This window comes from Rhinoraja longicauda, chromosome 9 (genome assembly GCF_053455715.1).
Source record: "Rhinoraja longicauda isolate Sanriku21f chromosome 9, sRhiLon1.1, whole genome shotgun sequence".
Lineage (NCBI taxonomy): Eukaryota > Metazoa > Chordata > Chondrichthyes > Rajiformes > Arhynchobatidae > Rhinoraja > Rhinoraja longicauda.
In genome coordinates, this window is record NC_135961.1 from 10,561,325 (window position 1) to 10,587,208 (window position 25,884).

The 25,884-nt window shown below is 43.9% G+C and overlaps 1 protein-coding gene across 1 annotated transcript in view; it reads left to right on the top strand.

Moving 5' to 3' along the window:
- Positions 1-25,884, top strand: part of pacc1 (proton activated chloride channel 1) — a 33,215-nt gene that overhangs the window by 1,996 nt on the left and 5,335 nt on the right. Inside the window, exons 2-6 of the mRNA XM_078405775.1 lie at positions 9,628-9,724; positions 12,819-13,031; positions 17,387-17,541; positions 18,456-18,598; positions 22,010-22,154. Of these exons, the coding sequence (XP_078261901.1) occupies positions 9,628-9,724; positions 12,819-13,031; positions 17,387-17,541; positions 18,456-18,598; positions 22,010-22,154 (753 nt within the window). The remainder of the gene's footprint in view (positions 1-9,627; positions 9,725-12,818; positions 13,032-17,386; positions 17,542-18,455; positions 18,599-22,009; positions 22,155-25,884) is intronic.

Genomic DNA, 25,884 nt, shown 5'->3' on the forward strand with positions numbered 1-25,884 from the left:
CTGCCATTCAATATGATCATGGCTGATCATCCAGCTCAGTAACCTGTACCTGCCTTCTCTCCATACCCCCTGATCCCTTTAGCCACAAGGGCCACATCTAACTCCCTCTTAAATATAGCCAATGAACTGGCCTCAACTACCTTCTGTGGCAGAGAATTCCACAGATTCACCACTCTCTGTGTGAAGAAATGTTTTCTCATCTCGGTCCTAAAAGACTTCCCCCTTATCCTTAAGCTGTGACCCCTTGTTCTGGACTTCCCCAACATCGGGAACAATCTTCCCGCATCTAGCCTCTCCAACCCCTTAAGAATTTTATATGTTTCTATAAGATCCCCCCTCAGTCTTCTAAATTCCAGCGAGTACAAGCCGAGTCTATCCAGTCTTTCTTCATATGAAAGTCCTGCCATCCCGGGGATCAATCTGGTGAACCTTCTCTGTACTCCCTCTAAGGCAAGAACGTCTTTCCTCAGATTAGGAGACCAAAACTGCACACAATACTCCAGGTGCGGTCTCACTGCACTCACTACAACTGCAGCAGAACCTCCCTGCTCCTATACTCAAATCCTCTTGCTATGAATGCTAACATACCATTCGCTTTCTTCACTGCCTGCTGCACCTGCACGCTTGCTTTCAATGACTGGTGCACCATGACACCTAGGTCACGTTGCATCTCCCCTTTTCCTAATTGGCCACCATTCAGGTAATACTCTGCTTTCCTGTTCTTGCCGCCAAAGTGGATAACCTTACATTTATCCACATTATATTGCATCTGCCATGCATTTGCCCACTCTCCTAATCTATCCAAGTCACTCTGCAGCCTCCTAGCATCCTCCTCGCAGCTAACACTGCCACCCAGCTTCGTGTCATCCGCAAACTTAGAGATGTTGCATTCAATTCCCTCGTCCAAATCATTAATATATATTGTAAATAACTGCGGTCCCAGCACTGAGCCTTGCGGTACCCCACTAGTCACTGCCTGCCATTCCGAAAAGGACCCGTTTATTCCTACTCTTTGCTTCCTGTCCGCCAACCAATTCTCTATCCACCTCAACACTGAACCCCCAATACCGTGTGCTTTAAGTTTGTACCCCAATCTCCTATGTGGGACCTTGTCGAAGGCCTTCTGAAAGTCCAGATATAACACATCGACTGGTTCTCCCTTATCCACTCTACTAGTTACATCCTCGAAAAATTCTATAAGATTCGTCAGGCATGATTTGCCTTTCATAAATCCATGCTGACTTTGTCTGATGATTTCACCACTTTCCAAATGTGATGGTATCACATCTTTAATAACTGACTAGCATTTTCCCCACTACCGATGTTAGGCTGGAATTTGATGGTATTTCCTAAAATTTTCATAAATGCTTCCTGCGTGCTATTTGTTGCTTTTCCTTCGCGAGCACACGTTAACAAAACAAAGAAGAACAAGGAAAAACAGATCTATGTAACTACACCGTATCTGCCTGTTGATGAGGAAGAACTTTTTCAGTCAGAGAGTGGTGAAGGTGTGGAATTCTCTGCCTCAGAAGGCAGTGGAGGCCAGTTCGTTGGATGCTTTCAAGAGAGAGCTGGATAGAGCTCTTGATAGCGGAGTGAGGGGGTATGGGGAGAAGGCAGGAATGGGGTACTGATTGAGAGTGATCAGCCATGATCGCATTGAATGGCGGTGCTGGCTCGAAGGGCTGAATGGCCTACTCCTGCACCTATTGTCTATTGTCTATTGTTTCTGTTACTCACTTGTACAGTCAAGGCATTCTGCACTGTGCACATACATGTATGATGCAGCCTAGTATGATGCAGCCTAGTGCACATGTATGATGCAGCAGTATATGCATGGTATGCATATTGTGTGTTCAGTGCAGCATGTGCCTGGAATACAGTGTCATAAAGAACTCAATACAACAAGAGTCATTGACTATGTTCTCTTCAGTCTCTTTACTGGTCTTTGGTTCAGACACTTTATGCAACATGCAGCTACCGCACAGTACATGTACAGGGAAATTAACTTTGGATGGTATGAAAGATGAACTGAAAAAATAATACATTTCATAACTTACCAATTTACTTGCAGAACTCAGCCATGAATTTCCTGCAAAGTTCAGCTGCCTCTGCATTATCTGCATGCAGTTTGAGCATGTCCTTACAAGGATCCAACTGTGCAGCTTCCTGTTGGCCTTTCTTCTGAAACCCCTTTCAACAGCAGCATTTGAGAAAGGAAATGACAGCAACACACTGATTATTTTGCTCAAATTTGGATGCACTTGGTTTCCACAGGCATCTTTCTGTGTGAATACTCCTCTCCAATACTCCTGTACTGACAAGCTGCTATTCAAAGTGGGGTGCTTGGAGTGTGTCCTCCATTCAGTGTAAACATCCTGAACTGATGCAACTTCCTCCAGGTGTGGCAGTTTTTGGTACAATGGTGCCAAGGATGGTATAGTCAGATTGTATGCTGCTGCTGGGTCTAGACATCTCAGGAAATCCAGTTCCTGAAGATTGCTGGATCTGTGCTGAAGCTGTTTCACACATTCCATGAGAAACTGCTTGCAGTGATTCTGGAACAATGTAATAGTCTGGGTGGTTTGTCCCAACATTGCCACTAATACTTTGAATTGTGCTTGAGGCCTTTATCCCAGTGTACACTTTACATAGTGGTAAGTCAAGTCAAGTCAATTTTATTTGTATAGCACATTTAAAAACAACCCACGTTGACCAAAGTGCTGCACATCTGATTAGGAAAAAAAACAAAAACATACAGTGGCAGGCAGCCAAACACAACGGCGCGCCCATCTTGAACAAAATGTTTAACTAAAGCAGAATGGTGGCATAACTTGTCGGAACACGTGATCAATGGTCGGTGTCGACTTTGTTTCTTCATCATTCACATTGAGTTTTAAGGGATCACACATTCTGACATGTGACAGCTCCATAAAATCTGATGAAAGACCCACCAACAACTGTGAAACTTCATGTTTGAGAACATGCAGAAAAGGAACCTCACTCTGGAAGAGTTTATTGGATGAAGTGAGTCTGCCAAGGATATATGACAAAAACTCAAGTAGTGTAGGAAAATAACTGCAGATGCTGGTACAAATCATTGTGTCTCATAATTGCACTTTTCCCGCATTGTGATGTCCACTTTACAAATGCTACAAAACGGTACAAACTTCCAAGCATTGTCTCTTCTTCTGTAGCCACTATGAAAACAGCGGGTTATGAAGCCACCCATCTGAAAACTTGGGTTCATACTTAGCGTTCTTCTTGGCAGACGAACACAACGGTACTGCTTCTGGTACATCGGACTGTTCCCCAACTTTGCTTGAATGTGTATCACCGCGAGGTCCATCATAAATATGATCGTCATTGGAACTTTCATTAGATCCAATCCCAGCTAAATCACTTTCATCCACGGTCTTACGCTTTGTAACGCGATCCATTTTTGAATGCAGTAGGCATGCAGGTGCAGCAGGCAGTGAAGAAAGCGAATGGTATGTTAGCATTCATAGCAAGAGGATTTGAGTATAGGAGCAGGGAGGTTCTGCTGCAGTTGTACAGGGCCTTGTTGAGACTGCACCTGGAGTATTGTGTACCGTTTTGGTCTCCTAATCTGACGAAAAACATTCTAGCCTTAGAGGGAGTACAGAGATGGTTCACCAGATTGATCTCTGGGATGGCAGGACTTTCATATGAAGAAAGACTGGATAGACTAGGCTTATACTCGCTGGAATTTAGAAAACTGAGGGGGGATCTTATTGAAACATATAAAATTCTTAAGGGGTTGGAGAGGCTAGATGCGGGAAGATTGTTCCCGATGTTGGGGAAGTCCAGAACCAGGGGTCACAGCTTAAGGATAAGGGGGAAGTCTTTTAGGACCGAGATGAGAAAACATTTCTTCATACAGAGAGTGGTGAGTCTGTGGAATTCTCTGCCACAGAAGGTAGTTGAGGCCAGTTCATTGGCTATATTTAAGAGGGAGTTAGATGTGGCCCTTGTGGCTAAAGGGATCAGAGGGTATGGAGAGAAGGCAGGTACAGGTGAGTTGGATGATCAGCCACGATCATATTGAATGGCGGTGCAGGCTCGAAGGGCCGAATGGCCTACTCCTGCACCTATTTTCTATGTTTCTATTTCGCAACACGATCCAAATCGCTTGGTATTGGATGATTTGATTCTGTACCAATTAAAAGTAAGTAAGAAGGCTGGCTGGTCACCACGAGGGGGTGAAGTGGGGCGTCGAGGCGGCGAAGCCCCGTCACGGCGGTGATGCCCCACCACTCACCCACACACAAGGCAGTGTTCAGCCTTCCCCAACTGTGCATGTGCGACTGCTGCCCCGACTGCGCACACGTGGATACCGGGCCCGCTGCACAGGCGCTGGGAGATGCCGTCATTTTTACCCCAGATCATCCCGCGGGCCGGATTGGACCCTTTCACAGGCCGGATGCTTCAAAGTGGAAACACGGGGTGGAGGAGGGGGAGTGGGGAAGGAGTGGGGGAAAGGGGTAGAAGGGAGGAGAGGAAGAGGGGAGGGAGGAGTGGGGGGTAGGAGGAGGGAGAGGATGAATGGGGAGGAGAGTAAGTTGGGGGAGTGGGGAGGAGGAGGGTGGAGATGGGGAGAAAGAGAGGGGGAGGGGGCAAGAAGGAAGTAGAGAGCGGGGGAGAGACAGAGTGAGGAGGGGGAATGAGAGAAAGAGGGATCCAAAGACGGAACAATTGTTCCAATAATCGGCTGCAATTTCGGGCAGCTGACCTTCACATCTTAAATTACAGACGCTACCTTCACATCTTAAATTACAGAAGCCTGTTTCTTGCAAAAGTAGCCTCTGTGGATTAAAAAGTTGGGGCAGGAAGGTTCTCTTTCTCAAAGTCAGATCCTCCTCCAACCTGTATTCCTGGAATATACAGCTTCTCCATTCTCATCAATATTTGAACCCTCGGCAGTATAATGTTGTAAAGATATCTGTGATCAATACTGCATCCTTACCTGTCTCCTTTATCAGAGTTGTCAGTGCTTTCCCTTCGTTAAGCTTTTTATATTGACGCTTGATCATGATATCATGCGACTAGTTATGTATGTCGCCTTCAATCTTATTTACCACACTCTGTGCAAACATAAACATCTTTACTTAGATTTGGAAAGATTCGGGTTGATTAGGGATAGTCAGCATGGTTTTGTGCATGGGAGATTGTGTCAGACAAATTTGAGTTGTTTGAAGAAGATTGATGAAGGCAGGTCCATAAACATAGGATGGACCAGCAAGGCCTTGGATGAGGTTCTGTCTGGTTGGCAACTCTGGAAGGTTAAATCACATGGGATCCAGGGAGAGCTGGCTGACAGGATACAGAATTGGCTTCATGGTGGAAAGCAGACCTCCCTCTGCTTCCTACCATTAAGTCAATTCTGTGTTGGAAGGTTATTTATTATTTATCTGGGGGCCTGTAACTAATGGTTTGCTTTGGAGATCTTATCGAAACGTATAAGATTATTAAGGGGTTGGACACGTTAGAGGCAGGAAACATGTTCCTAATGTTGGGGGAGTCCAGAACAAGGGGCCACAGATTAAGAATAAGGGGTAGGCCATTTAGAACTGAGATGAGGAAAAACTTTTTCAGTCAGAGAGTTGTGAATCTATGGAATTCTCTGCCTCAGAAGGCAGTGGAGGCCAATTCTCTGAATGCATTCAAGAGAGAGCTGGATAGAGCTCTTAAGGATAGCAGAGTCAGGGGGTATGGGGAGAAGGCAGGAATGGGGTACTGATTGAGAATGATCAGCCATGATCACATTGAATGGCGGTGCTGGCTCAAATGGCCTCCTCCTGCACCTATTGTCTATTGTCTATTGTCATTGCTGTTTGTTACTTATATTAACGACTTGGTTGAGAATATGCAAGGCATGATTCATAAGTTTGCAGATGACACTAAAATAAGTTGTATAATACACAGTGAAGAAAGTTGTTTAGGTTTATTATTGTGTGTATCAAGGTACAGTGAGAAGCTACGTTTTGTACACGATCCAATCAGATCAGATAATAATCAAGTCAAGAGAATCAAATGGTCGACCTTTTTAATTGCAAAGATTTAATATATAAAGCATTTTCATATGCTCAATGGAAATCGGCTGTGTTTAGTTCAGCATGCAAACAGGCCCTTTGACCCACCGTGTCCGCGCCGACCAGCGATCCCCATACACTAACACTGTCCTTCACACAAGGGACAATTTATAATTATAGCAAGCCAATTAACCTACAAACCTGTATGTCTTTGGAGTGTGGGAGGAAACCGGAGATCCTGGAGAAAACCCACACGGTCACAAGAACGTAAAACTCTGTATAGACAGCACCTTTAGTTAGGATCGAACTCAGGCATCTGGCGCTGTAAGGCAGCAACTCTACCGCTGCGCCACACTGCCTTCCCAAGTGTGTTCCAGACATCTTCTTTAAACTTCTCTAAAACACCTATTTACTACTTCCTTTTTCCAGTTCACCTCCAGGGGCTACAAACCAATAATATTAACAACTGCATAAGCAACCGTGTGCTTAATAAAGTGTAAAGGGACAATTTTATAATCTTACTAGACCAAGTGGACCCATTGGGCCCAAACCTCTCCTGCATTGGTGCAGCACCCTCCCCTCTCCCCCCTCCCCCCCCTTCCTCGCCTTCCTTCCCTCCCTCCCTCTCCCTTTCCCCCTCCCTCCCCCCCTCCCTCCCCCCTACCCCCTCCTCCCCCTCCCTCCACCCCCTCCCCTCCCCCTCATCCCACTCTGTCCCCCTCAACCCCCCTTATCCTCCCCCTCCCTCCTCCCTCCTCCCTCCCTCCCTCCCCCCCTACCCCCTCCTCCCCCTTCCTCCCTCCCCCCTCCCTCCCTAGGAGATAGATTTAAACTTTAAAATGTGAATAACTTAAAAAATATAACACTGATTTCAATGAAACTACTTCCATTAACACCAAAGGGACGACGGTGAGTAAGGTGGGCCTAAAATTGTTGCGCTATCGTGTACCGTTTTAGCTGTAGTTCAGGAACATTCAAACGAGAGTTTTAGTATTATAGATGGACAGACAATAGACGATGCTGGATTTTCCTACGGTGATGACCAAACATTTTGTTCACTATCCCTAAGCCTGAACAATGGCCTGAACAATTCAGTAACCTTCTGTATTCAGCTCAACCTGCCTCTGCTGATAAGCAAGGCCTCACTGCCCTCTTCCGTTTGTGGGACCTGACCACAAAATGGATTGTGGTCCAGTCCCACAATACCTAGTCAGTCCTCCATTTTACAACAGCGGTAGAGCTGCTGCCTTACAGCGCAAGAGACCCAGGATCGATCCTGCCTGCGGGAGCTCTGTGTGCGGAGTTTACAGTTTCTCCCTGTGACCCCATGGGTGTCCTCTGGTTTCCTCTCACATTCCAAAGATGTGGAAAAAGTACAGGATTGTAGGTTAATTGGCGTCTGAAAATTGTTTCTAGGATGCGATACTGAGATAACAGCACTGGTGTACAGGTGGTTGTTGATGGGCCGAAGGGCCTATTTTCACCTGGTTCTCTAAACTATAAACTAAAGTGCGACAATTCTTTATTATGTAAAGGGGGATTATAGAGGGGGATTGTGAAATAGTTGTTGGCGTCATGTCCCACATCCCATCCAGCAACCCTGCCTCCACCCTCGCTTTGTTACATGTCCATGAGTCAGGCACCATCACTGCCAAGAGAGCTGTATACAACTGTAAGTTCAAGAGTCTAGTGTTTTACGGTCATATGTCCCGAAAACAGAACAATGAAATTCTTACTTAGAGCAGCACGACAGATGTGTACACATCGAAGATAGACACAAAATGCTGGAGTAACTCAGCGGGACAGGCAGCATCTCTGGAGAGAAGGAATGGGTGACGTTTCGGGTCGAGACCCTTCTTGAAACTTGACCCGAAACGTCACCCATTCCTTCTCTCCAGAGATGCTGCCTGTCCCGCTGAGTTGCTCCAGCAATTTGTGTCTACCTTCGGTGGAAACCGGCATCTGCAGTTCCTTCCTACACAGATGTGTAAACATAGTATTCTGTAAACACCATAATAAATTACAAAAAAAGTTCAAAATATTAAAGTAAACAAACAATATAGTGCAAGGACAAAAACAAACCGCCAAGTCAATCAATGCAGTTCGTAGCTTAGTTGGAGTTCTCAGTGATCAATAGTCTATTGTTGGGAAGATGCAGCTCCTGAACCTGGACGTTACAGTTTTCAGATTCCTGAACCTTCTTCCCGATAGCAGGAGTGAAAAGCAAATGTGGTCATCGGTGTAGGTCCTTACAATACAATACAATACAATATATCTTTATTGTCATTGTACCCAGGGGTACAATGAGATTGGGAATGCGCCTCCCATACGATGCAATAATTTAGGTAATTTAGACAGCAGCAACCCAACGAAACAAAACAGTTGTAACAGTTTTGGACAGGGTAAAGTGCAAGTTGATCTATGCGTTGTGGCCATCCGGCTCAGCAGGACCGGTTCATAGCAGCTATGGCCCTGGGGATGAAGCTGTTCCTGAGTCTGGAGGTGCGGGCATAGAAGGCCTTGTATCGTCTGCCCGATGGAAGGAGTTCGAACAGACTGTTGCAGGGGTGTGAAGAGTCTTTGTGGATGCTGGTGGCTTTTCTGAGGCATCGTGTGTTGTAGATGCCCTCCAAGTCTGGTAGCTGTGTTCCGATGGCCCTCTGAGCTCTATGGACTACCCGCTGTAGAGCTTTCCTTTGTGCCTCCGTGCAGCTGAGGTACCACACAGGGATGCCATGCGTTAGTGATGCTGGCTGCCTTTTTGAGGCAGTGACTCCTATAGATCTCGTCAATGGTGGGGAGGTCAGTACCCTTGCTGGACTGGCCAGTGCTCACCGCCTTTTATAATCTCCTTCATTACTGGGCGTTTGTATTATCGAACCAGGCCTCGCTCGTCGGAACCAGTCAATATGCTCCCTACCGAACACCTGTAGATGCTCAAGAGAGTGTTTGTCAACATACCATACCAAATCGCCTCAATCTTCTATGGAAATAGAAGCGTTGGTGGGCTTTGTTCATGTCCAGTAACCAGCTACAGTTGTTTTTAGCAATTCCACTGAAGTTTTCCGTTTCCTGGCCTTGTCCATGCATGGACTGTGTTTGGCATTGTATACTCATTTAAGATACGAAAGGACACTGGTGAATAAATTTGACTACTCTGTGGCAAGGACTGCAATGAACAGTATACCCCATAGGGGGATAACTATTATTTTAGGTTTTTTTCTAAAAAAAAAAATTTGAGATGCTATTTACATCTGCATGCATTAATTTGAACCACCCACTGAAAGTAAACAATATTACTTTTAAACTGATTCAAATTACTATCATCCATTCATTTGTTCTATATCTCGCCACATCACCGTCTATATCTCTTGTTTCCCTTTCCCCCGACTCTCAGTCTGAAGAAGGGTCTCGATCCGAAACATCACCCATTTTCCCTCTCTCCAGAGATAATGTCTGACCCACTGAGTTACTCCAGCTTTTGGTGCCTACCACCAGATGATGTTGTTCCTTACCTTGGTTACCGTCATAAACCTGCTTCTTATGCTTATAAAATGTTTACTCTTCTCTACAGCTTACAAATGATCAAACGGAGGAAAGCCGTTATAGTCCTGATCTCGCCATTGAGAATGATGCAGAGGAAGAATATGTTAACAACGAAGTATTGCAAGGTATGAACATTAATTCAAAAAATGCTCTGCCTCAATATTCCAACTTTGCCTGTTGGAAGACGCCTGGTTTATATTCCATACGTTTGCAATGTTGTGTATTCAGGAAGAGGTTACTTTAAAACCATTTTTGCATTTCCTTCCTTGAACCAGCCTTTGATAACTTCTCTTATCTGAAGACCTTGAGATTTCAAGGTCTGCTTCTTGGATATGGGTATGCAGATGCTGAGAGCGGGTGGTTTCTGGAATCTTAATTAAAATAAGGCCAGGACTTAATCTGTGATGAATATTTTGTATTGGCTTTGGAGAATAATTTGTAAAACTGTGAATAAATTTGATCTTTGTGCCAGTTTTAAAGTTTCTTCCTGCATTGAATTATTGTGGTGCGTAGGAATGAACTGCGGATGCTGGTTTAAACCAAAGATAGACACAAAAAGCTGGAGTAACTCAGGGGGTCATACAGCATCTTTGGAGAAAAGGAATAGATGACGTTTTGGGTCGACACCCTTCTTCAGACTGAAAGTCAGGGAAACGAGTGATAAGAGAGACATAGAACAAATGAATGAAAGAAATGCAAAAAAGTCACAATGATAAGGGAAACAGGCCATTATTAGTTGTGTGCTAGGTGAAACCTATATCTCGTGTCTCCCTTTCCCCTGACTCTTAGTCTGAAGAAGGGTGTCGACCCAAAACATAGGTTCACTAGGTTAATTCCCGGAATGGCGGGACTGTCGTATGTTGAAAGGCTGGAGCGATTGGGCTTGTATACACTGGAATTTAGAAGGATGAGGGGGGATCTTATTGAAACATATAAGATAATTAGGGGATTGGACACATTAGAGGCAGGAAACATGTTCCCAATGTTGGGGGAGTCCAGAACAAGGGGCCACAGTTTAAGAATAAGGGGTAGGCCATTTAGAACGGAGATGAGGAAGAACTTTTTCAGTCAGAGAGTGGTGAAGGTGTGGAATTCTCTGCCTCAGAAGGCAGTGGAGGCCAGTTCGTTGGATGCTTTCAAGAGAGAGCTGGATAGAGCTCTTAAGGATAGCGGAGTGAGGGGGTATGGGGAGAAGGCAGGAACGGGGTACTGATTGAGAGTGATCAGCCATGATCGCATTGAATGGCGGTGCTGGCTCGAAGGGCTGAATGGCCTACTCCTGCACCTATTGTCTATTGAAATGTCACCTATTCCTTTTCTCCAGAGATGCTATCTGACCCACTGAGTTATTCCAGCTTTTTGTGTCTATCTTTGGGTTATTGTGGGGGTGTTTTTCAGCTGTAAGCTTTTCCTGGTTCCATTATGAATTTACTGAGTTCATTTGTATCTGTAAATGTTACCCAGTTTATACTAAGTTCAGAAGCATCTTGCTTCTGAGGATAAATTGGCTTGCCTTGGGATGAGGATACCCTTTAATTAAATTCTCCCAGTGCCAATCTTTAATCTGTTTTTTGTTCTTCTTATAGATAAATTGTATGTTTAGTTCACAAAATTGCAGTTTTGGGTATTTGCTATCTTCCCTTTTAAAGTTAGAAGTTGACTTTAAAGTTCTGAAAGTTAATTTGTTTGCCCTGAAATTTCTTGTGGGATTTCAAAATTTGTATATTTGAATAAAGTGCAAATATATACCACTCGTTCTTTTGGCCTTCTGGCATTTCCTGTTTCTTTTGAGCATCCTACCCTTTGGCACATTCCTGTCTCTCCTTCCGAATTTTTACTTTCTGTCCCTCTGCTAATTCACAAGGGTGCTAAACCTTTATGAACACGCGTACAAACATACAAATTAATAGCCTGAATGGGCCCTCGAGCCTGCTTTGCCATTCAATACAGTCGTAGCTGATTTGATTGTCATCTCAACTACACATTCCCATCTCTTCCTGGTTGTCTTTCACCACTTCGCCTGTTAAGAATCTAATAATTCTTCCACAAAAACTATTCAACTTCTCTGCTTCTTTGAGAAAGAAAGTTTCAAATACATTTTCAACAAAATTTTGTGGGAGAAAAAACATGTTTCAGTTCTGTCTTAAATGCTGACTCATTTTTAAACAATGACCCTCCCCCCCCAATTCTAGGTTCTCCCGCAAAAGGAAATATCGTCTCCACATTCATCCTGTTAAGACACTTTAGGATTGTTTCCTCTCTTTCCTTTAATTTAAATCCGCATTGAAGGACTTCTGTTCCTCACTGAATGAAAATTTCCCTTCCAACCTGTGTAGGAAGGAACTGCAGATGCTGGTTTAAACCGAAGATAGACGCAAAAAGCTGAAGTAACTCAACGGGACAGGCAGCATCTCTGGAGAGAAGTAATGGATGACGTTTCAGGTCGAGAGTCTGAAGAAGGGTCTCGACCCGAAACATCACCTGTTCCTTCTCTCCAGAGATGCTGCCTGTCCCGCTGAGTTACTCCAGCTTTTTATGTCTACCCCTTCCAACCTTTCATCTTAAGTATTTCTGCACTCTTATCAGCTGGCCTCACCCTTTCAGTATTTATCTCTGCCCACAGTAGTTCCCTCTTCAATGTCTATGTGCGTTCACTCATTGACAGGTCATTTTCATTCAACATCCATATCTCCTTGTCAGCCTGCAGACCCTCTATCAGGTCAAAATGTTCGGAGGTAGCTGTGGATTCGGGGGGAACAACTGAATATTCTCTTTTTTTCCCTTCATATCCCTCCATCACTTTCTCTCCTACCAAAAAATAACACTTTTTTCTCTTTTCAAGTAATTATGAGATGTCCCAGACTGAAAACATTAACTGTTTCTCCTTCCACAGATGCTGTCTGACCTGTTGAGTGTTTGTGACATTTTCTGTGTAAATAAACGCTTGTTCCTCTGTGGTAGTTGTGCCAATGATCGTACAGTACTCCATATCCAAACAAGGCCATGGAAAGGACAACCTGCTCTTCCATCTCATTCTTGTGCAATATAATATTTGCAGCCGCAAGTAAGAATATGATTGCGTGTGTGCTAATCTATAGAGATGCTTTATAATCACGCAGTTGTGAATAAGTTGTTACTCTGCTGTTTTAGTATGTCAAATCTGATGGGCATAATCACGTTAAATAAGAAAGGAGCTAAATTATTTTCCCCTTGTTCTAGACAATGACGTGGGCTCAACGAGCCTTTTTTCCCTTATCTTCGGGAAAGCCTGCCTGAAGAACACGTTTTCTGTCATTCTTATCTTCATCTACCTGCTCTTGATGTCAGTGGCGGTGTTCCTGGTCTATCAGACCATCACTGACTACAGAGAGAAGCTCAAACATCCTGTCATGTCTGTCTCTTTTCAGGAAGTTCAGAAATACGATGCTCCTGGTAAGAACATTTCATTTATTTTCTTATGAAATTGCTGCCTTAAGTTAGTTCTTGGCCTTTCGAGTTTTATGTAGAAATCACCTGATTTTTTAAACTTTTTACCCTCATTACTTTTACTAGAAGCAATCTGATGATACATTTAATTAGATTCAACTTTCTGTGTCTCACTATTTAATTAACGTGAGTTTTGCAAAATACAAATTTTAGTTACTTATGATATTAGTTTAATTTCAAATTTAGTTCGCTGTGCTTCATTCTAAACCAAGTGCCTGCAGAACTAAAGCTAAATCTAGTGTTCAAATAAATTTTAACTTAACATAAAGAGCAAGAATGTGATGCTAACAGAATTTTGTTGTGTCTGAACATGATGCACTGCGGGAAGTAATACAATACAATACAATACAATATATCTTTATTGTCATTGTACAGGGGTACAACGAGATTGGGAATGCGCCTCCCATACGAAGCAATAATTTAATTAATTTAAACAACAACAACCCAACGAAACAAATCATATGATCCATCACCTTAAGAAAAAAAATCCCTTACGCAGTACGCTGAGAGAATTCATCCTCATTGTCCACATTAATTGGCATTTAATTTTTTTTCTGAGGAGTTAAAGTCTAATGTACTCTGGGAGGATATTTGTATTTAGCTACAATTTGGCAAGATGGATCTCTCTTTTTTTAGTTTAATTTAGAGATATCACACTGTAGCAGGCCTTTTATCCCACTGAGCCCATGCCGACCATTTACCCGTTCACACTCGTTCTGTGTTAACCCACTTTTGCATCCACTCCTTACACACTTGGGCCCGTTTACAGAGGCCAATTAATCTACTAACTCGCACACCTTTGGCATGTGTGAGGAAACTGGATCACCCGGTGGAAACCCATCATGGGAGCACGTGCGTACTCCACACAGACCGCACCAGAGGTCAGGATCGGACTCCGACCTCTGGCGCTGTGAGGCAGCAGCATTGCCACGATGCTGCCATTTACTTCATCTTGGCCATTGACTTTTCTCATAACTGCTTGTCTGTGTGTTCACTTTAATCAGTTATACATGAGTTGCCTTCTAGGACATGATCTGGGAAATTGTTTGATTGTGGTACTCGGAGAGCTACACAGTAGGAGGTGCACTTTTCAGATGAGATGTTAGTGGCACCAGTGCCGTTTGCTGGTCCATACATTCCTGATGAAGACCTGAGGCCCAAGACGCATTCAACTCTAATCAAAACCAACAAAACAAATTGATGACTCATAATTAATTGCAAATTGTGGTTCCTACTGTGCATGCTGAAAAGAATCACAACAAAGACTGTACTTCCAAAATAAATTATTTCAATGGTTGTGATTGGGAGACTGTGATATAAATATAAAGTATTTTTCTTTCACATCCTCTTGCCTGGGCCATCTGAGAATCCCATAAATAAAACATTGCTATCACTTATTTACTTTTCTACTGGTTAATTATCAGCGGCTTCCAATATTCATTATTTTAATGGGTGATGTTTTGGGTCGAGACCCTTCTTCACATTGATGTCAGGGGAGTGGGTGGTACAGAGAGCCCACTCCCCTGACATCAGTCTGAAGAAGGGTCTCATCCCAAAACGTCACCCATTCCTTCTCTCCAGAGATGCTGCCTGTCCCGCTGAGATACTCCAGCATTTTGTCTATCTTCGATTTAAACCAGCATCTGCAGTTCTTTCCTATTCATTATTTTTAATGCTTTTCAAACTTAAAAAAGGGTGTGCTTTTAGGCTACTTAAAATTTGGCATGATTTTTTTTTTAAACTTCAAAATAGACTTTGTTCAAGTAAATAAATATAAACAATACAGGAACTGTGCAAAAAAATCTGAGTTACTCCAGCATTTTGTGAATAAATACCTTCGATTTGTACCAGCATCTGCAGTTATTTTCTTATAAAAAATTCATCATGAATTAAATAACCAGTACTTGGCTTGTGCTGACACAGCATTGTAAGGCAAGTATGAATTCAGCTCCTGGACATGAGTAGTGCACTTTTGGTTCTGCTTGACATTCCAGAATTACTAGCATTTGAGATGAGTCATCTGTATTGATATTTTTATCACAAGATAGTCACAGTCTTAATTGCTGTTGTGCGAGTTCTATTCAATCCCAGCCCGCCTTTCCGAATCTTACATGCCGTCATTGTATGTATTAATTTTCTGGGTGTGGCCACCACTAACAAAGCAGCTTAGGTTGTTTGCTCCGAATTGCCTTTGTGAATGTTTGAGACGTCTATTAATATGATGCAACCAAATGACTTGCTGGGCTGTTTCAGAGGGGAGTTTAGTATAGGAGATACAGCGCAGAAACAGGCCCTTCGGCCGACTGAGTCCGCACCAACCAGTGATCCCTGCACTTTAACACTATCCTACACACACTAGGGACAATTTATACATGCACCAAGCCAATTAACCTACAAACCTGTACGTCTTTGTTATGTCCAACACCCATAGCACCACCCATAGATGACCACATTAATCCTTGAGGGACCATATTCTCTTTCTAGTTACCCTTTTTACACTTAATATAATTATAGAATTTTTTAGGGTTCTCATTTACCTTATTTGCCAAGGATGTCTTATGCACCCTTTTGAGCTCTTAACAGAAACACATCCGCCTTGAACTCACCCTATCTTGTTTTTTTGAAAACCTCCCACTTGCCAGACATCCCTTGCCAGACAGGTAAATAGCCTGTTCTAATCAACTTTTGCAAATTCCTGTCGTATGACATCAAAATTATCCTTGACCAATTTAGGGCTTTAACTTGCAAGCCAGTCCTATGTTTGGGTATGACTATTTTAAAACTATTATGGTCACTGTCACTGGTTCCAAAATGCTCCCCCTCTGTCACTTCAGTCGCTTGCCCAGCCTCATTTCTGAAGAGGAGGTTGAATATTGCCCCCTCTCGAGTAAGGCCATCTAAATATTACTTGAGAAAACCTTCCAGGATGCACATAACACACACAGCCTCAATACTATGTATGTCCCAGTCAATATTGGGGGAATTGAAATCAGCCACTATTACAACCCTGTTATTCCGACAGCCACCACCTGTCTAGTCTCTTCATATTTGCTCCTCTAATCCCTGCCGACTATTGGGATGCCAATTATACAATCCCATTTTATTTCTAAATTCTACCTTATACCATCACTGGACGATCTCCTAGGTATATCCTCTCTAAATATTACTGGAATGTTCTCCTTAATCAGAAAAACTTAACTCCCTCCTCTCTCACCTCCACCACAATCATGACCCAGATTCAACCCTGATCGCAGGTGTTGTCTATATGTTCCCCCTGTGACTGCGTGGGTTTTCTCCGGGTGCTCTGGTTTCCTCCCACATTCCAAAGACATGCAGGTTTGCAGGTTAATTGGCTTCTATAAATTGGCCCTCGTGTCTAGGATAGAACTAGTGTGCGGGTGATCATGGTCAGTGTGGACTTGGTGAGCCGAAGTCTACTTCTCTTCAAAACTGCAGAGGATCCTTTGTCTCTGATGAGAGTATCACCAGACGGATAACATCCAGGCAGTGCTGCAGTCCTGGGTCGTATCCACTTTTATAAAGAAGTAAATTATTGTTCTCAAATTAAATTGTTCCACTTTAATTGGAGGACAATAAATTACTTGTTTAAACTAGACACAAGGAACTGCAGATGGTGGTTTAGCAAAAGAATTCTGGAGTAACTCAGTACTGCCCTCGATTGTACTTTCAAACATCTGGAGCACGATTTAATGTGCTTCATAGAAATGACAATTTGTTTCTTGCGACATCTTGTCTCCAGACAATCATTGTAAATGCCTCCCTGCTCCAGCAGTAAGATTGAGGTGCATCAGCCATGCACTTGCTGGTGGCAGAACAGCCCTGAAGGCTATTGCATCACTTTTACTCCGAGCATGTTGCAATGAATACCATCAGACAGAACCTTTTCTCCGCTCCTCCCTGTTGTTTTCATGAAAGGGCGGGCAGTCATCTTACAGACGTTTCACATTCCCTGATCTTACCTTACCTTAAAGTGCACAAAAATGGCTTGTGGTGGGGGGGGGGTGTGAGGGCTTGGTTGGAGATTTGTTGAAATACACAGAATAATTGGACATTAAAGTATGGTATTAGACTTGTCAAATACTTTTCATCTATCTGTTTACTGGAAGAGTGTTTCATGTACAGGCACTGTGCATCTGTAGACATGGGCTTTGGGCACTGGGCTGCCCTAATATCTGGATCAAAGGAGTTTTAGATGAAGTAAGTAAGTAGGGTAGTAGAGTGAAACGTTTGAACCATGTGCAGCGGCCAGACTAATGAATGTGTCTCTGTCTATATCACAGGCATTGCATTTTATCTGGGTGAGGCTGAGCTCCTGAGTTGTAAGCATCATTTTCATGATCATGTTCAGTTTGTGGTGACTCCAGGCCATCCGGGAGAAATAGATTGCATCAAGGAACATGTCACTTACATGGACCCTTACAGAAACCAAACCTTGGTAAAGTACATCATGCACCTTTTAATTTAAATTTCAAGTCCTTATTGATATATTCCCATTTTAACCAGTACTGTACTCAGTACCAGTACTGTAACCAGTACCAGTACTTTAACCATCTGCTGTACTCAATTTACATAAGACCATAAGACATAGGAGCAGAAGTAGGCCATTCAGCCCATTGAGTCCACTCCACCATTCAATCATGGCTGATCTATTTTTCCCTCTCAACCACATTTTCCTGCCTACTCCCCATAACCTCTTAACGCCTTTCCTAATCAAGAACCTATCAAACTCCGATTTAAAAATAAATAATGTTTTGCCCTCCACAGCCATCCGTGCAACGAATTCCACAGATTCGCCACCCTCTGGCTAATTTCCTATCATATCCCCTTGCAAAGGATGTATTACTATATTTAATTCCAAGTTTGGGATATAAAAACAAATGAACAAATGTGATAGATCAGTTGATACACAATCCTCGGGCTTAACCAAGACAGCTGGCCTGAATTCTTTACTTTAGAGATACAGTGCGGAAACAGGCCCTTCAGCCCACCAAGTCCGCGCCGACCAGCAATCCTCATAAACTAACACTACCGTAAGCACTCTAGGGATAATGTTATATTTATACCAAGCCAGTTAGGCGACAAACCTGTACGTCTTTGGAGTGTGGGAGTAAACTGGAGACCCCAGAGGAAACCCACACCGGTCATGGGGAGAACGTACAAACTCCGTACAGGCAGCACCCGTAGTCAGGATCGAACCTGGGTCTCCGGCGCTGTAAGGCCACAACTCGACCGCTGCGCCACCGTGCCGCCCTTCTTGTCTGCTCCAATCTTTTCTCCTATCTTACACCATTTGGAATGTATGTCCAGCCATGTTGAATCCAATTAGTTGTTGTTGCTCCTTCTCTGTAGAAGTCAGCCCTGGTTATCCGTGGACCCCAAGACGTGAGGAAGAAGGAGCTGGTATTCCTGCAGTTCCATCTGAATGTAACAAACGAAGATTTCAGTGCAATTGACTATCTCTTATTCTCTTCGTTTGAGGAGTTTCTTGAGAGGTGAGAAATGAGAATAGGGATTTTTATTCTGTGTGGATGCCAGGTTTGGGTGGAAAGAATGGATGTGTTATTGGTTCATAATGATTGTTGTTGAATACTTTTCAAATAGACTAAATGTTTATCAAATCAGTGTCTGCCTTTTGTTCAAAGTCCGCTGGACTTATTTTAAATAAAACAGAAAATGCTGGATATATTGCACAGATCGGGCAATATTTGTGGAAATAGAAATAGAGGTCAGGTTTTGAGTATTGATATTGATGTATTATTGTCATCTATACTGAGATACTGTAAGATCGTTTCTTGTGGCAGGTGATGTCCCAGGTATCTCATATCATACATGGGTACAATCAGACCTTACGCGAGTACAACAGGTTGTGGAGAAACAGAGAGGAAGCAGAACAGAATATGGTGTTATAACTACACAGAAAGTGCAGATTTAAAAAAGTGCAAGAGCCAGAACAAGGTAGATTGGCAGATCGGGTCTTAGGGTGTTTGTCTAAACTGACAGAGAGCATAAGAGGATGTATGTAATAAAGGACTGGACCAGAGGAGAAAGGATGGAGCCAAAGCTCAATGCGGCAATTGCAGGCTGAAATAGTAGGTTGTCTCAGAGAGACATGCTTGTGGATCTTGGTCAGCAGATAGAAGTACGATACGATATGATAGAACTTTATTCCAGAAGAGAAATTGGTCGGCCAACAGTCATAAAACACAACAAGATGTATGACACATGAAATTAAAGTAATTAAAGTGACGAGTGGAAAGTCCAGGATTTGGGGGGGGGGGGGGGGGGGAGGGGAGTCAGTCTACCCAACAGAAGGGGGAGGAGTTGTACAGTTGTGGGGAGGGGAGTCAGTCTACCCAACAGAAGGGGGAGGAGTTGTACAGTTTGGGGGGGGGGGGGAGGGGAGTCAGTCTACCCAACAGAAGGGGGAGGAGTTGTACAGTTGTGGGGAGGGGGGAGGGGAGTCAGTCTACCCAACAGAAGGGGGAGGAGTTGTACAGTTGTGGGGAGGGGGGAAGGGGAGTCAGTCTACCCACACAACAGAAGGGGGAGGAGTTCTAAAGTTTGATAGCCACAGGGAAAAAGGATCTCCTGTGGAGTTCTGTGCTGCATCTTGGTGGAACCAGTCTGTTGTGGAAGGTGCTCCTCAGGTTGACCAGTGTGTCACAGAGGGGGCGAGCTGTATTGTCCAAGATGCTCCGCAGTTTGAGGAGCATTCTCCCCTCGACGACCACCTCCAACTCCACTCCCAGGACGGAGCCAGCCTTCCTGATGACCTTGTTGATTCTGTTGTCGTCCGCGGCCTGGGGTAGGACATGACAATGCTAGAAGCAGCAGATGGAAGATCTCCCAAAGAAGTGAGGTCTGTGACTGCCAAGGAGCAGTGATCCAGGATGGGGAGGAATCTGCGTACAGACGGGAAGTGACACAGCTGGCGTCCTGGTGCCATCGCAACAACCTGGAGCTCAATGCTCTTAAGACAGTGGAAGTAATTGTAGACTTTCGAAGGGATCCCCCTCCCTCCCCCACTCACCATCAACAACACCACAGTCACATCTGTGGAGTCATTTAAGTTCCTTGGAACCATCATCTCCAGGGACCTTAAATGGGAGGCCACCATCGACTCCACAGTCAAAAAGGACCAACAGAGGATGTACTTCCTGCGGCAACTGAGGAAACACAATCTGCCACAGGCAATGATGGTCCGATTCTATACTGCTATCATTGAGTCCGTCCTCACCTTCTCCATCATGGTCTGGTTTGGCTCAGCCACCAAGCACAACATCCGGAGGCTGCAACGGATCGTTCGCACAGCTGAGAAGGTTGTTGGCTGCAACCTTCCCCCCATTGACGAACTGTACACTGCAAGGGCCAGGAAGCGAGCGGGCAAGATCATCTCTGACCCCTCTCACCCTGGCCACAAACTCTTTGAAGCACTTCCCTCTGGAAGGCGACTCCGGACTGTCAAAGCAGCCACAGCCAGACATAAAAACAGCTTTTTTCCACGAGTGGTAGTTCTACTCAATAACCAAAGTCTGTAGTCTCTTTTTTGCTCTGGTTTATTTTCACTCACGTGTTTAGACTGCAATGTTGTATCCTTATTGTTTTGACGTGGTTATGCTTTATTCTTAATTGTTAACTGTATGTTTGTGGTTTTTAAAAAAAAATTTAGATTTAGAGATACAGCGCGGAAACAGGCCCTTCGGCCCACCGGGTCCGCGCCGCCCAGCGATCCCCGCACGTTAACACTATCCTACACACACTGGGGACAATTTTCACATTTAATTAACCCAGCCAATTAACCTACATACCCGTACGTCTTTGGAGTGTGGGAGGAAGCCGAAGATCTCGGTTTGTCATTTGTGAGCGGAGTACCAAGGCACATTCCTTGTATATGCAAAAACTTGGCCAATAAACTTATTCATTTATTCAAACTTATTCATTCATCACACAACTGGTTGCCATTAGCGAGCAAATTTTAGTGCCACGTCATTGGCCTCTGCAAGATCCTTTACAGTGCATGTGTCATGCAGCACGTCACAGCTCAGGGGATGTTCCATAGTCTGGAGGCCCCGTCCGCATTCGCAGTCTGCCGCATCTTCAGTATATCCCCACTTCAGCATGTTCGATTAGCTCCTCCCCATTCCTGTCTGCAGTTTGCTGAGACTGCGCCAGGTTATCCACGGTTGGTGGGAACCTGGTGGGAGTTTCTCAGAGGGATCGATTGCCATGCGAATGTCTTCCGGAGATTTCCAACTATGTGATCATTACATTTTTGTTTTTCTCCACCTATTCAGTGAACAACTCTGAGGGGCCCATCCATCAATGTGTATTTTTTAGCATATCCGTTTATTTTAGTTTAGTTTAGTTTAGAGATACAGCATGGAAACAGGCCCTTTGACCCACCGAGTCCACGCCAACCAGTGATCCCTGCATATTAGAACTATCCTACACACACTAAGATCAGTTTTTTGGGGACAGAAGCGGGATTTTTCAAGGACACTGATCGGTCCTGCTGTTAATTCGTCTAATCCTAACAGCATCACTTTCTTTTACACCTCATATATTAATCCAGCTGCCACTGACCCATCACTGACTTGTTATGAAAATGTTGCCCCATGATGACCAGTGCAGGCAGAACACTGGGGGAAACACATGTCCAGTGATGTACTGTTTTATATTAAGGGCAATGCTGATGATGCCTTCTCGTTGATGTCATTACTTCTGTTCCACATATTTAGCAGTGGCGTGGTATGTTTTTTTTTGATAAACTATGACTGTCAGATTTTAAAATGACAGAATTTTTTTTTAATAAAGTAGCTGAATTCTGCTGTTCGGCAATGTTTTGTGCAGGACAATAAGCAATTTAGTAAACTGAACAGAGATGTTTGGTATTTGTCTTTCAGCCCTGACAAAGCACAGTTCATGCAGGACAGTGACCGATCATACTCCATCTGGACTTTCTCTGGAGGTTTTCGAACATGGGTCAAAATATCTCTGGTGAAAACGATGGAAAAAGATAGAAGTGAATCGGTAGAATTCAGACAGGAGGTATGGAGAACGCTGGGACTACGGTGCGGGTAGAACTGCAGCTTTTGTATTAAGGCCCCTGGCGGCTATCATCTACTTGTGCTTCAGGAATTGTTAGAAACATAGAAAACAGGTGCAGGAGGAGGCCATTCGGCCCTTCAAGCCAGGACCACCATTCATTGTGATCATGGCTGATCGTCAACAATCAATAACCCGTGCCTGCCTTCTCCCCATATCCCTTGATTCCATTAGCCCCGAGAGCTCTATCTAACTCTCTCTTAAATCCATCCAGTGATTTGGCCTCCACTGCCCTCTGGCAGAGAATTCCACAAATTCACAACTCTCGGGGTGAAAAAGTTCCTTCTGAGTTCCTTTGAGGACGGATATTCTTGCTATTGAGGGCGTGCAGCGTAGGTTTACTAGGTTAATTCCCGGAATGGCGGGACTGTCATATGTTGAAAGACTGGAGCGACTAGGCTTGTATACACTGGAATTTAGAAGGATGAGAGGGGATCTTATCGAAACGTATAAGATTATTAAGGGGTTGGACACGTTAGAGGCAGGAAACATGTTCCCAATGTTGGGGGAGTCCAGAACCAGGGGCCACAGTTTAAGAATAAGGGGTAGGCCATTTAGAACAGAGATGAGGAAAAACTTTTTCAGTCAGAGAGTTGTGAATCTGTGGAATTCTCTGCCTCAGAAGACAGTGGAGGCCAATTCTCTGAATACATTCAAGAGAGAGCTAGATAGAGCTCTTAAGGATAGCGGAGTCAGGGGGTATGGGGAGAAAGCAGGAACGGGGTACTGATTGAGAATGATCACATTGAATGGCGGTGCTGGCTCGAAGGGCCGAATGGCCTACTCCTGCACCTATTGTCTATTGACCTCAGTTTTAAATGGCCTCCCCTTTATTCTAAGACTGTGGCCCCTGGTTCTGGACTCGCCCAACATTGGGAGCATTTTTCCTGCATCTAGCTTGTCCAGTCCTTTTGTAATTTTATATGTTTCTATAAGATCCCCTCTCATCCTACTAAACTCCAGTGTTACATGGACAAATGTAGAATTGATTTCTTGATCATAAATCAGTAAATTGGATTGGAGTTTACCTCCTTTCAGATTGTTGTCCATAAGCCCCCTGTTGTGTATGACAACGTATTCTTATGAATCAAGCAATTAGTAAAGAGAGTTGTGATTATATACAAATACAAATATACAAATATACATTGGTAGAAAAGAGTTACTGCAGGACAAAAAATGATAGTTAATCAATAGTTCTCTAACTAATGAGAGAATAGACCGAGCGTGTGGGAGAATTTGATGGGCTGATGGAATTATTGAACGCTTGATGTCAAAATAGCTTTTAGAGGAAAGCAAGACAGCGTGATGTAAAGTAGTGAACTTCACCATGAAACCAAGTGTAGATTGTGGGTATTTGGATGGAAGGCAGGCCATGGATTTGAGAGCAGGTTGGGAAGAGTTAAAAGGATTTGTAAGCAGATTTGAGGTGAGCAAGAACAGCATTTGGTCAGCCGAGGAAGTAAGAAGGTGTAAGTAATGGTTTCAGTGGCAATGGGACAGAAAAGGAGAATGATATTTGAAAATACAATTTGGTGATTGGAGATTGTTGTGCTATTGGGTTTGAAGTTGCCTCAGATTGGATGGTATACTAAAGTTCCATTGCATCAGATGGAACCTGAGTGTGTAGCCATGGGGGAGGATGTAGTTTGTAGCAAAGGCACAAGATTTTTGATGAGGCAGGTAAGGTGTTATCCTAGCCTACCCATAACTTGGTATCAAATAGACAGATAATGAAGTAGAACCAAGACCTGTGATTAAGACATTGAGCTTTTTTTAAATCATCAGCAAGTATATGTATTCAGATAGAATGGATTGCACCTTAACGGGTGAGGGACCAGCATTCTGGCAGGCAGGTTTGCCACTGCTACACGGGTGGTTTTAAACTAAATAAGGGGGCGGGTGTCAAATGGGATAGTCAAGGATTGAGTTAAAGGGAAAGAGAGTAAAGGGATAGTTAATGACCCCAGAATTAACGGGAAAGAAAGCTCACAAAGGGATAGGAGAGGCTGGCCAAGTGTAATAGGGATCGATGTGAAGGGTGAGATGAGTAAGGAATTGAAAGTATTGTATATGAATGCGCGAAGTATAAGAAGTAAAGTAGATGAGCTTGAGGCTCAGTTAGAGGTTGGTAGATATGACATTGTGGGGATTACAGAGCTGCAGGAGGATCAGGCCTGGGAACTTAATATCCAAGGCCCAGGCAGGTGGGCAGAGGCGGTGGGGTAGCTCTGCTGGTGAAGGATGAAATTCAGTCCCTTGCGAGGGAAGACATAGGGACTGATGAGGTAGAGTCACTGTGGATTGAGGTGAGGAATTGTAAAGGTGAGTAGACACTAATTGGTGTTATCTACAGACCCCCAAATAGTGGCCCGGATGTAGGGTGTAAGATGCAGCAGGAGTTAAAACTGGCATGTAACAAAGGTAATGCCACTGTGGTGATGGGCGATTTCAATATGAATGTAGACTGGGAAAATCAGGTTGGTTCTGGACCCTAAGAAAGAGAGTTTGTAGAGTGCCTCCGAGATGGATTCTTAGAGCAGCTTGTAATGGAGCCTACCAGAGAAAAGGCAATTCTGGATTTAGTGTTGTCCAATGAACCAGATTTGATAAAGAGAACTCGAGGTAAAGGAGGTAGTGATGATAATATGATTAGTTTTAATCTGCAATTTGAGAAGGAGAAGGTTAAATCAGAAGTGTCAGTGTTGCAATTGAACAAAGGGGACTATGAAGGCATGAGAGAGGAGCTGGCCAAGGTCGACTGGAAAGGGGTCCTAGCAGGATGGATGGTGGAACAGCAACGGCAGGAATTTCTGGACATAATCCGGAAGATCATTTCATTCCAAAAAGGAAGAAAGATTCTAAGGGGAGTAGGAGGCAACCGTGGCTGACAAGGGAAGTTAGGGATGGAATAAAACTCAAAGAAAAGATGTATAACACAGCAAAGAGTAGCCGGAAGCCAGAGGATTGGGATACTTTCATAGGACAACAGAAGGTAACAAAACGGGCAATACTGGCTGAAAAGATGAAGTACGAGGGGAAGCTGGCCAGGAATTTAAAGGAGGACAGTAAAAGCTTCTTTAGATATGTTAGGAGAAAAAGAGTAGCAAAGTCAAATGTGGGTCCTTTGAAGGCAGACACGGGTGAAATTATTATGGGTAACAAGGAAATGGCAGAAGAGTTGAACAGGTACTTCGGATCTGTCTTCACTAAGGAAGACACAAATAATCTCCCAGATGTACTGGAGGACAGAGGATCTAGGGGGGTAGAGGAACTGAAAGAAATTTTCATTAGGCGAGAAATAATATTGGGTAGACTAATGGGACTGAAGGATGATAAATCCCCTGGGCCTGATGGTCTGCATCCCAGGGTACTCAGGGAGGTGGCTCTAGAAATACGCCATTGGTGATAATTTTCCAATGTTCAATAGATTCGGGATCAGTTCCTGTGGATTGGAGGATAGCTAATGTTATTCCACTTTTCAAGAAAGGAGCGAGAGAGAAAACGGGGAATTACAGACCAGTTAGCCTGACTTCGGTGGTGGGAAAGATGCTGGAGTCAATTATTAAAGAGGACACCTAAATTGAAGAACTCAATGTTCATTCCATTGGGTTGTGAGCTACTTGAGCAAAATATGAGGTGCTGTGTCTCCAAATTGACTGTTGCCTCACTGGTA